This window comes from Emydura macquarii, unplaced genomic scaffold (genome assembly GCF_026122565.2).
Source record: "Emydura macquarii macquarii isolate MOO-44397 ecotype Brisbane River unplaced genomic scaffold, CSIRO-AGI_Emac_v2 contig_2897, whole genome shotgun sequence".
In the NCBI taxonomy this organism is placed as follows: domain Eukaryota; kingdom Metazoa; phylum Chordata; order Testudines; family Chelidae; genus Emydura; species Emydura macquarii.
In genome coordinates, this window is record NW_027133034.1 from 46,230,414 (window position 1) to 46,242,821 (window position 12,408).

The 12,408-nt window shown below is 39.7% G+C and overlaps 1 protein-coding gene across 2 annotated transcripts in view; it reads left to right on the forward strand.

Annotated features, from left to right (window-relative positions):
* Positions 1–12,408, forward strand: part of MCCC2 (methylcrotonyl-CoA carboxylase subunit 2) — a 65,300-nt gene that overhangs the window by 36,442 nt on the left and 16,450 nt on the right. For both annotated transcript variants that reach the window (XM_067568449.1, XM_067568450.1), the window contains exons 13-15: positions 6,831–6,897; positions 7,391–7,547; positions 8,416–8,530. In XM_067568449.1, the coding sequence (XP_067424550.1) occupies positions 6,831–6,897; positions 7,391–7,547; positions 8,416–8,530 (339 nt within the window). The remainder of the gene's footprint in view (positions 1–6,830; positions 6,898–7,390; positions 7,548–8,415; positions 8,531–12,408) is intronic.

Here is a 12,408-nt window from a genome sequence, read left to right on the forward strand (position 1 = left end):
AAAAGGACAAATGGTCTCTTTTTTTTTTTTTTTTTTTTTGAGTAAGAACTGATGGACTTGTGTGCCTGGGTATCTGACGTGAACATGAAATGACCAAAATTCCTTGATAGACTTTGAAAGTAATTGAGTTTATTTTATAAAAGCTGGTGTTTCCATAACTGTTTCTGATAAGAGGTAATCATGACAACAGGAAAGTATAGTTACAAGAAGAGCAATCAGATCAGTATGGATATGACACAACTGAAGTAATAAACCTTGGTCCATTTTTTAAAACAAAAGTGTTACTCTAATAGAATGTTCTGAATATGTCTGTGTTTTTACTTAAGGCTCAGGGAATAGAGAGGCTCTTTAGGTGAGAAGGTGATTATTGGCTAAGTTCTGTCTTACTTACATTTGGGATTCTGGATTCTTTAAAGAAACCAATATCAAGGCCAAATTGAATTTCTATTTTTGGGAGGGAAGGCGGCAATAATAATCACATATCCTGGTCTTTTTTGGCAAAATCCTCACAGAACTGGTGAGGAAGTTAGTGCAGGAAGACTGGGGGAAAGAGAGAGCTTTTGAGAGAGATTTAAAGAAGGGAAAAGATTTTTCTTGGCTCATAGGTGGCATGAAACAAGGCACAAAGTTGAGCTCCATATAATGGAAATACTTTGAACTTTAAGTATTGCAATAAATAAGACTATTTTCTGGTGACATTTGTTTTCTATAACTCTCTGCAGCTTGTAAAGACCTCATTACCCTTTTATACCTTCAGTATTCTCTGGTGATTAGTTTTGCAGAAGCTTTCCTATCAACAAGAAAGCAAGGGAGTACTTTTTCCTCTCTTTCCCCCTATTATTTCTGCTATTGCATCTGGCACTATAAGGGTAGTTTATGAAGCATCACTCACCAAATAGGGTACATGTTCAGAAAAATGGAATAATAGTGTTCAGAGTCCTCACATTAAACTTTTTGGCAGCTCACTTCTGTCATCAGATCTGTCCAACTCATATTCTCCTGTTAAATATATTAAATGGCAGAAAACGTAGTTAATAGAGTTCTTATGATTGCTTGGTAACTGATGATAGCTCGTACCCTTCCAGAACGTCAAATTCAGCATAACTCAGACTTCTGAAAACCAGGAAATACAGAGTTAAGGTAAATGCCCATGCAATCTCTACTCTGCCCCCACTCCTAATGAGTTGGCAGTAGCTGCTGAGAATTATCTGCATGCACTCCGACTGCATTCGCTGTGTGAGATGTAGTTGTACTGAATGGTGAAGAGCAAAGTCAGAGCGGTTTGGATGAGCTGTCATAGTGATATGAGTAAGGCCCTTAAGAAGATAACAGTCTAAAATAAAATCCACAGCAGCATCATAGGTAAATGTTCAAGTTTCATGGGCTATGTACTGCCACTGAGACACCCCACCCCAAGAGGAGCAGGATCCCCAAGATCTCAGAATACACAGTGGTCAGGGAGAGGGGCTCAGACCTCTGCAGAGGGGTCACGCTCTCCCACATCCCAGTGCACACACAGAAGAAAAGAATTTACAGCTGACAGTCTCCCATCCCCCAACTTCCTCTGTTACTCCTCTCCCTTTACCTGAATCTCTGAAACCCTCTTCCTTGCCCTACCACCTATTTCCACTTATCCCCTCCCCATTAAATCCCTATCCCTTGCTGCAGATCCAAACCACTTTTGCAGCCCTAATCACTTCTCCCCTTCTAGTGAGCATTTGCATGTGTAATTTATTTTCTTTTAAAAATAGTTTCAGCATCTTCTGAATATTCTTCTGTACTCAGATTACATTTCTACCTCCCCCGCCTCACCCTCTCAAGCCAAAACACCAACAACTACACCACCACATCCGTACAGGAGCAGATTTTTCCCAGTTGTTTACAATTCATTTTCAGATTTCTGCCCATGGTACATTTCAAACTTCAGAGTTGCTAGGATCTGTGAATTCAATTAAATGCTATTTTTTTTCCAGGTGACTGTATTTCAGGATCACCTTGCTCAGGTGACCCCATTTGTTGATCACTAACCCTACACTACCATGAGGCATAACAAATTTAAGACAGTCTGTGTAAGCACACATTTTAGAGCACCAAGAAGAGCCCTCCTTTTAACAAGAAGGACTTCCCAACTGTAGTGAGGGCAGAGCTGGTGCTCCATTATAATATTGTATGAAATTAGGAGGAGCATGGAAGGGAGAGCCTCTGTGCATCCATCACCAGCATAGCAGCCTCAGAGGTGTTCAGTGGCTCATTTCTCTCAACGAGATGTTCTCAGATGAAAGAGAATATGTAATAGAGATGAATATAGCCTGAAACAATAGCTCTGAGACACATGAACTGATCTTTTTGGGCTAATAATTATTCCCCTTCACCCAAGTGCTGAAGAGTTTCTGATACCCATTCTTAGCTCCTTGCCCAGTTTCAGCAGTTTGTTATTGGTGTATGATCCAAGCATGCCTGTTCTAAGCACCCCACCCACAGCGGCAGGGCTTCCCCAGATCCTGTCTCACATAGGGGAGGATTGGGGAGAGGAGCTTACACCCTCAGAATGGCAAGCGCCCTCCAGAACCAGATTCACATGGGGAGGGGAGAAGGAAAGGGAAGTACACCCTTTAGATGGGCCAGGGCTCCCAGATCCTGGTGCATACATGGGGACAGAGAGCGGGGCTCAGACACCATAGGGGTAGGGGACCCCCAGATCCCAGCTCACACAGTGGGGTAGAGAAAGGGACTCAGACTCTCCAGATCCTGGCAGTCATACAGAATGGGAGAATGTGGGACTGACAGGTGCCCCTGCCTCTGTTCACCCCTATTCCTCCTGCCACTGACCTCCACATCCCCCTATTTCCTCTTCTACTCTTCCGGCCTTAATCACCCTCTCTTCGCAGAGGGCAATTTCTTTTCTTTTCTTTTCTTAAAATAGTTTCAGCATCTTCTGAACATTTTGCTATACTCAGATTACATTTCCTCCAGAATAAAAATTCCGCTTTGATAGAGGCAGATTGGAGCAATATGTCTGCTTATTTATTTTTAGTTCAAATTTCTGCCCTGAGTTGGATTTGAGCTCACAGTGCCTAGAGTGGTGCTCAGAATTAGTATGTATCTGTAATGTATCCTTGAAGCCACCTAGGTCTGGTGACTTTGAGATAGTTTTCCACAGAGTTAGTATTTCACTCTGTACATTCTCAGCATAATCCATTGGGTGCATAAGCCTTAGGCCAGGTCTACACTACAGACTTATATCGATATAACTATGTCACTCAAGACTGTGAAGAATTCACCCTCCTGAGTGACGTAGTTATACCCACTAAACCCCCCTGTTTAGACATTGCTATGTCGACAGGAGAGCTTCTCCCATTAACATAGCTACTGCCTCTTGGGGAGGTGGATTGACAACTCTCCTGTTGGCATAGTGGCGCCTTCACTAAAGTGCCACAGCAGTGTAACTGCACAGCTGTGCAATAGTGCTGTATGTGAAGACAAGATCTTAGTGTGCCTACCTGGAGAAGCAAACTCTGTGTCAAAGAAAGTTTTAATTTGATTTCCCCTGAAAGGATGGTGGGTGCCATGCACTCTGTTGGGGTAACCTCAAGCATTTGAGATCCTGGTGTGGTGATCTGAGCCCTGGTTTAATCTCTATATGTGAGCAAAAAAATGTTGCCAGAATGTGTCAACTTTAAGAAAAGCTGTTTTTCCCCCCTCAGGGCTGTATCTCAGGAATCTGTGTTCAAATGGCCCCAAATTTGGATCACTGACTGTACCCTGTTTCCCCATGAGGCACACCAAATTTCCAGGCAATCTGATTAACTATATGGATTAGAACACTTAGAAAAGTCAAGCTCCAAACAGAAAACTGATCTTAACTATAGCAGAGCTATTGCTCTGCTCTAATTTCCTTACCTAATTTTTATCTTAGGCTATGTCTACACTGCAGCACTAATTCGAATTAACTTAATTCGAACTACAGAAAGCGATTTATAGAAAGCGCTGCAGACTGTCCACACTACAGTGTTTGTGCTGGTTTCTTGAGTCCACAGTGGCCAGCCTTAATTCGAATTAGAAAGCAGTGCAATGTGGGAAGCTATCCCACAGTGCAATTAACCATAGAGGCTGTTGTGACGAGTGTCATCATCCCAGGATGCAGCGCTGCTTCCCCCATTCTCTTCCCCCACCCCCAAACAAACAGGAAAAGGATTTTCATGCTGTTTTTTTACTCCCCCAATCGCCATTGCTGCAGGCACATGGAGCCAGCTGAACTATGCTCTCATTTTGACCGTGATAAATACATTGCAGCTTATCCTGGATTACTTTAGAACTGTATGCTGTTTGCCTTTTATGCTCCCCCCCTCACCCCCTGTATATTGCTTGCCTTTGATTTTGATTCTACAGGTGTCTGTAGAATGTAAGATAAACAGCAAGGGAGTCAGTTCGTATATTAATACAGTGATACAAATGTTTCCATTTCACTGATGGAAAGCATGATATAATGTATTCACATGTAGCGCTGCGAATAAACGCTTAAGAAAGTATCAATTTCCATGATTGGCCACTGAAACAATGTAGCAAAGAATTTCCTCTCACTGAGGCATTTAAAACACATTCACCGCGGGGGGGGGGGGGGGGGGGGGGGTGAAATCTTTCAAAACCTCAAAGGGATAAACTGCAAAGGGCTTCTTGTGTGTGTGTCGGGGGGGTGATTGCAGCTTGGATTTTAAACCCATTCACCGCAGGAAATGAAGATTTAAATCTTCCCGGGGCTGCTTTGGGTGAGGGTACTGAAATGGGGCATCATGGGATACAGTCTGGAGGCCAATTAATTTGAATTAAGTCCCATTGCGTCCACACTCACGCTAATGCGAATTAACTGATGCGCTTCAGGTGCTAATCCACTTGCAGAGGTGGTTTTATTAATTCGATTTTAAAGGCTTCTTAATTCGAATTAACAATGCGCAAGTGTAGACGCGGAAGTAATTTAATTCGAATTAAACCACCAGTGTAGACCAGGCCTTAGTCTGTACAACATATGATTTATCTTCTGTAAGGGCCAGAATCTGATAGTGTAGGCTTTTTTCATTTACATTATTTTTAACAGTTCCAAAACTATACAGATCTATTTAAAATAGTAGAAATTGTCTACTGTGGCTTTTCCCCATAGTGATCACTAGTCTTTTGAGTGCCTCTGTGTAGAGGTTTGCCAGAGATCATGTATTATCACTGTTTTTCTGTCTTTCCTAGCTACTAGGGGTTTTTCTGGTATTGTGAAAAGATCAGGTTTTTTCAGTTGCTATGGTGCACGTCTCGGGTTTATAGCCTGAAAAGAATGGTCATTAATTTAAACTGTATCAGTAGAGGATAAATAAGCTTTTGAAAATGAAATTCATGAAAATGAATAATGTGTAATATTGACTGAAAAGCCAAGTCTTTCATTTGTGTCAGGTTTACATTTTTTAGTATCAGTATGAACACCTGCTTCGTGCCCCTTCGGGTTAATTTTTACTGTTATTATGAAAGAGAGTTTGTGTTGCAGAATTAAGGTCATCTCACCCCCCTCTCCTACCCCTCCAAATATGGTTGTCATTTCAGCTTGTTGGTTATTTTTTCATGGTTTACCTAAGAATATGAAACATGCCCTTTTAATCTTCACAAATGATAAAACTAACCGTATGTAATAGGCTGAAAGTATGAAGACTAAAATGTCCTTGACAATGAATGACTCAAAGAATCTGGTGGACTATCTCACTACTCTGATTCTTTTGTAAATACTCTGGATTTTTGCCTTGCATCAGTGATCTTGGCCATGCTCAGTGAGCTAATGGGTTCTTTGTCCGCCTGACCTGCTCTCCCAGTCGGTCATCATTTCACATTCAATCAATTGTATGGGATTTCTCCAAACATCATAAAATGTTTTTGTACCCGAACCCTGCATCACCCACCCAGCAACAATCAGGCCTTTGGAAGTGCTAGAGTGGGGCAGATGGGGACAACTTCCGAAGGCTGAGTGACTGTGGGTAGGTTTGCCAAAGATGATTTAGCCACAATTGATTTAATATGGAAAACAAAACATTAATGGACAACACCAATACAATTAAGAGAAAGTTTTATAGTTTCTCAGATTCTTAAGTGTAACCCCAAACTGCCTTTGTTTCTAGGTTATCCTAGAGTCTTTCCTCAGTCAGGCCTGCCTTCCTGGAACTCCAAGCAGCAGTGACCTCAGGCTGTTAATGGCTTTCTATATAGCAGCATTGTTCTTGTTGCCTTAGTTTTATTGCCTGCTGATTGCTACACCTGTGCTTTAAATTAACCCCACGACTAATGGCAGCAATTGTCAGGCTGTAACTGACTTCAGAGGAATTGGCTGCCATTTCTTCATTAGGTAAAATAGCCCGTAGGTAGGAAATGGGGGGTGGGAGGGTGAAAGAATAAAAAGACAGAATTTCCTCTCTGTTCCATGGAAATGATAGAGAAATAGAATATTGCAGTAGTTTGGAAGAATGAGAAAGATAAGGCACTGAGGATTTGGGTAGATTTCACTGGAAGGAATGTAAAAATGAGGTTTCACTTGTGACTGTGGCTTTTATCTGTTTATTTTCCACTATAAAATCTTACAGAATTCCACATCAAATGCCATATTCCTATGAAACTGTCAGGAAGAGTAGGTCCTGCTCTCAGCATGTCCCCTGTAACGACGGGGACAAAAGAGGGCCTACCCTTGTTCCCACTTAAAGCCAATGGCAAATTCCCATTCGAAATAGAATGACAATAACATCAAACAGAGTGATTGTATCACTTGACTCATTCATCTTTTAACAGTTTACCTTTACTCTCTGCAGGGAACACATTTTATTCAATTATGTTGCCAAAGAAATATTCCCATTGTGTTTTTGCAAAACATCACAGGTGAGTGAGCCTGTTTTATGAAGTTTCAGTGATTTATAGGCTTGGTTGCTGGTCATTCAGGTTTAGACTTTGAGGCAGCATCTATGGCCATGTCTACCCTAGCACTTATGTCGGCAAAGCTTTTGCCGCTCAGGGGTGTGAAAAAGCCATCTCCTCTGAGTGATAATTTTTCTGGCATAAGAACTCCTCTGCACAGCGCTATGTTGGCGGGAGAACATACTGTGCTCCGCCGACATAGGTACTGTGTCTCGTTGAGCGGGTTTTATTATGTCGACGGGAGAGCTCTCTCTCTGTATTGGTGCAGCTGTAAGCTTGTAAGTGTAGACATGGTCTGTGTGTATATTATCTGTATCTCTGAATTACTCAGGAACCAACCTATCAGAACATTTAGACTCATTCCCATCAATGATGTATAATAATTTGGTTTTGTTTTAATGAGTGCTGAATAGCCAGTATTTAATAACTGAAAGATCTTCATCTTATAATGTATTAGGTTTCATGGTTGGTAGAGATTATGAAGCTGGAGGAATAGCAAAGGATGGAGCCAAGATGGTAACTGCTGTAGCCTGTGCCAGTGTACCTAAAATAACAGTAATTATTGGAGGATCCTATGGTGCTGGAAACTATGGAATGTGTGGAAGGGCATATAGGTAAAGTATGACTTTAAAATCTCATTACCCAAAAATTAATTTTTACTCTGACAGAAATTGTGCTGCCTTTGTTCAGAAAGCATCTTGCACACAGTGGGTGCCACCAGAAGTAAATAATAGCTATAGCACCTTGTGGAGATGGTTCGTTTCATAACTTAATGAACCTTAAAATTAAGTGGTGGAGGAAATTCTCAGGAAGATGAATATCTAGCTTTTAAAAAATAAAATAAAACAAAAAAAGCCTATTGCTTCCTTGATAAAAATGAAAAATGGCTCCTATTGTTGTACATCCCCCAGCAAACATAGTGGGCTAGCTTCTGTAACCATTATTCATATGAGTAGTGCTTATTTGTGTAAAAGTTCCATTGGCTGCAGTGGGTCTGTTCGCATGAGTAACGTTTTTAGGCTCCACCCAAATGGTTTATTAGTTCTTTAGTCTCTGTTCACACTATTTAAATAGTGTTTTTGATGGCATTAATGCCTCTAGTTCTATTGAAGCTGCAATTGTTAACTAAAGTGAAGAGTCATATGACAGAGTTTTTTGTTTTGTCTTGTGTGTTTTTTTGTTTGGTTTTTTGTTTGGGCTTTTTTGTGCGGTTTGGGATGAGATAGGGGAATGGAAGACAAATGTTTAAGAAATGGAGATAGTAGAGCCCTGAAAATAGAAACAATGGAGCAGATTTTTCAAACCCTATAACATGATGTTACAAACAATGGAGTATTGTTCTAGCTTAATTTACATTTTTAAAATAAACCCCATCAATACAAATTCCAGGATTATGCACCTTAAAAGTGTATTTTTAAATTCTCTGATAAAAAGCTGATCCTTGTGTTTTGTTTTAAGTTTGTTTAATGATGTATTTTTCAGTCCAAGATTTCTTTATATGTGGCCAAACGCTCGCATCTCAGTGATGGGAGGAGAACAAGCTGCAACTGTTCTGGCCACAATAGCTAAGGACCAAAAAACAAGGGAGGGGAAACAGGTAATATCACACCCTTCTGCTCACTCGTGATAGGAGCCAGGCAAATGCCAAATGAAAGTAGAGACTCTTGTCTACCTCTTGTATTATGTGTACCAACGTTCTCATCTAATCTTCCAATGTAACTGGCTCACATTGTAGTACCTTTCCTTTGAGCTGGCAGAGTACTATCACACAACAATGTGTTTAAAGAACTAGAGCAATAAACAGTAAATGAACTAGAGCAATAAAATTCACAAAGGACCCACTAAATGGATTAAAAGCTGCCTAACTGATAGGTCTCAACATGTAATTGTAAATGGGAAATGGTCATCGAGAGGTTATATTTCTAGTGGGGTTCCACAGGGATTGGTTGTTGTCCAGTGCTATTTAATGTTTTTATATATGACCTGGAGGAAAACATAAAATCATCACTGATAGAGTTTGAAGATAACATGAAAATTGGGGGAGTGGTAAATAATGAAGAGGACAGGTCACTGATTCAGAGTGATCTAGATTTCTTGGTAAACTGGACGCAAGCAAACAAAAAAAATATGGCTAAATGTATAAATATAGGAACAAAGAATGTAGACCGTAGTTACAGAATGAGGTCTTGTATCCTGGAAAGTGGTGACTGAAAAAATCTGGGTATCATGGTGGATAATAAGCTAAATGTGAGCGCCCAGTGTAATGCGATGGTCAAAAGGCCAAATGCCATCCTGGAATGCATAAATCGGATTCTTGAGTAGGGGTGGAGAGGTCATTTTATGTTGGTATGTAGTACTATGTGTCCAGTTCTGCTGTCCACAGTTCAAGAAGAATGTTAAACTGGAGGGGGTTCAGAGACAAATTACGAGAATGATTAAAGGATTAGAAAACATGCTGATGGTGATAGACTCAAAGAGCTCAGTTTATCTAGCTTTACAAAGAGAATGTTCAGTGGTAACTTGATCAGTTTATAAATGCCTACATAGGAAACAAATGTAGAATACGATCTAAGAGCTGGAAATTGAATCTAGATAAATTCAGACTGGAAATAAGGCGTACATTTTTAACAGTGAAGGTAATTAACCAGTGGAACAATTTACCACAGATTGTGATGAATTCTCCATCACTGACAATTTTTAAATTGTTTGGATGTTTTTCTAATCTAGGGATTATTTTGGGGAAGTTCTATGGCCGCCAGAATTGTACAGGAAGTCAGACAAGATTATCACAGTGGTCCCTTCTGGCCTTGGAATCTATGAAACTGACACCAGTTTCAGGCTTCTGTTAATGCTGCTCAGTGGTTTAACTAGCAGGGAATCTTCCATATGCCAAGATCGTCCGTGACTTGCCCTGTTTCCACTAGTTTAGGAGACAGGAATGCTTTAAAAAATATATATATATTTTTCAGGTTCCTATCTCCTTGGGCCCTATGGTCAGATCCTTAGTCCTGCCTCAGATGAGCATTTGGAGATTCCCCCAGTGCGGGAGATTAAAGAGGAATATCTAAGAGCACAAATGTCTTTTCCAATTATGTTTGCAGTGGGAAGTTTCATGGGAAGCTGAACTCCAGCAAATTGTCCAGCATTCTGAAACCTCTAATAGGAAAAATGAAGTGTTCAGAGCAGGGTACTGCCTGATTTTATCATTTTTGTTTGAAATTTGTGGTATTTAAATAAGCCTGCAATTATTTTGATATAATAAATATGCAACAGAATTGGAAAACATCACTTGTGACTGTTTTTATATGATATTTCTTATCGTTATGTCAGGGCAGCTTAATCACTAACAAAATGGGAGATACTGTAGTTGCCATGGAAACTGAATACATCCTTAGATGCGAAATGATCTGTTTCAGTGTATTTACAGAATAGCTTGAAGTCAAATGTAGAAACTGGATATTAATAATGAAGCAGAAAATGGACATTGTAATTGGCTATGAGCATTTTCCTTATTATCTTTTAATATGATATTTTGCATTAAAGTGATTTTATCATATTCAGAGCTTTTTATTGTGAATAATGATCAGGATAATGAGGCTTGTGGATTTTATCTCCCTATCTGTTTAGTATTCCACTTGCATATAGCCTGAATACTTGGGCTGTATATGAGTAGAGTGAAATTCACCCTTACTCACTCTGTGCCTCAGTTTCCCCAATTATGTGTAGAATACAAATAATACTGTGAAGAGAAGTTGTGATACTGAATTAAAGTTATTTGTAAAATGTTTTGATAACTTTCAGTGAGACGATATTAGTGTCATTTTGTGTTTTTGTAGTTAAGGTAAGCCAAAACTTTATATTTATTAGTATTTATTTGATGCCAAATACTGTAGTATCTAGTTCCCTTGTAAGGCTTAAATTAAGAATGTCAGGATGACAGTAAGAGATCAAAAACCCCTGCAGTTTATCAGTCAGCTAGGAAACCAGGACAGGCACCCCAGTTCAGCAAAGCACTTGAGCATGTGCTTGAGTTCTTTTGGTATAAATGATGACATAAGGCTCAGACCAGCGGAGAATCTGGACTATTGACTTTAATGGGATTGTTCACATGCTTAAAGTTAACCAAATGCTGAAGTGCTTTGTTGGATCAGGGTCTCAGTCATTTGGGAAGACCTGGGCAAAGAAGTGCATCTTATAGGTCTTTTTGGAACTGGTTAGATTCATCTTTATCTTTAATTTCACAGGCAGTGAACTCCAGATGTTAGGCCCAAGTGAAATAAAATATTGTGTATTGACAGCAGCAAATGTATATACATATAAATGGTCAAAATATTGACATAACCGCAATGTGGTTTTTTATTTTTGAAAGTAATGGCTTGCAAAATATAATCATTAAATTTTTTTAAAAAATAACTTTGTTTCAGATTCTCAGCTGATCCAACAAAGATCTTAAACACATACTTAACTTTAAACGTAGGAATAGTCCCATTAACTGAAGTTGAGGGAGCAACACCAATTCGTGACAGTGGAGAATTTAGCCTGATATTTACATTTAATGAAAGCTTAAAACAAAACAAAATCGTGTGTGTGTGTGAGATCTTCCCTCTGTTCCAGTCTCTTCATACCAGGTGAAAGGTCTGCAGTGACAAACCGGGGATCTAAAAGACCTGGATTGGCCAAGGGAGGATTTCCCCACTACAGATGACAGCTGTAGGGCTGCCGGCCAAGCATCTCCTCCCAAGCTTTGGCTAAGGCAGCATACAGGGATAGATAGGGTTGTGTTGGGACTGCAGTATGGGAGGTTGCCATAATTTAGCTCCCGGGGCTGTTTAAACTACATTATGTCTGGAGCAGTCTTGAGTTAGGGGGGGTTTAAAGGTGGCTTAAAGCACAATCTCATCTGAAAAAGAAGTCCAAAATTTGGTTAATTTTCCTATTTCTATCATTTAAAAAATAGCCTCAATAATTTTAAAATAGCTAATCTCAAGTTACTGCACTTAAAAACTCTTAAATATAATACTAATAACCATCTGAAAATGGAATTTTTATTAGAAATTTTTAACATGCATTAGGAAAAACAGTTTTGTTCTTTTGTACCCCAAAACTATAAAGATGCCTATTTTAATTTTAATGCATGTTACTAAATATGCTAAATGGAGAATTGTGGGTGGAGTAGGGTGAAAAATGCCCAAAGATAGTTTAAGCAATGTAGTTCTAGCTGTGTTGGTCCCAGGATATTAGAGACACAAAGAGAGTGAGGTAATATCTTTTTCTAGAACAACATCTGTTGGTGAGAGAGACATGCTTTTGAGCCACACAGAGTTCTTCTTTATGTCTGGGAAAGGTACTCTAAGTGTCACAGTTACATGTAAAGTGGAACAGATTTCAGAATGGCCCGTTAATACCTCTGTATTCATAGGACACACTGGAGTTAAAAATCTAGGAATGTTACCTGGAAATCATGCAAGAAATCCA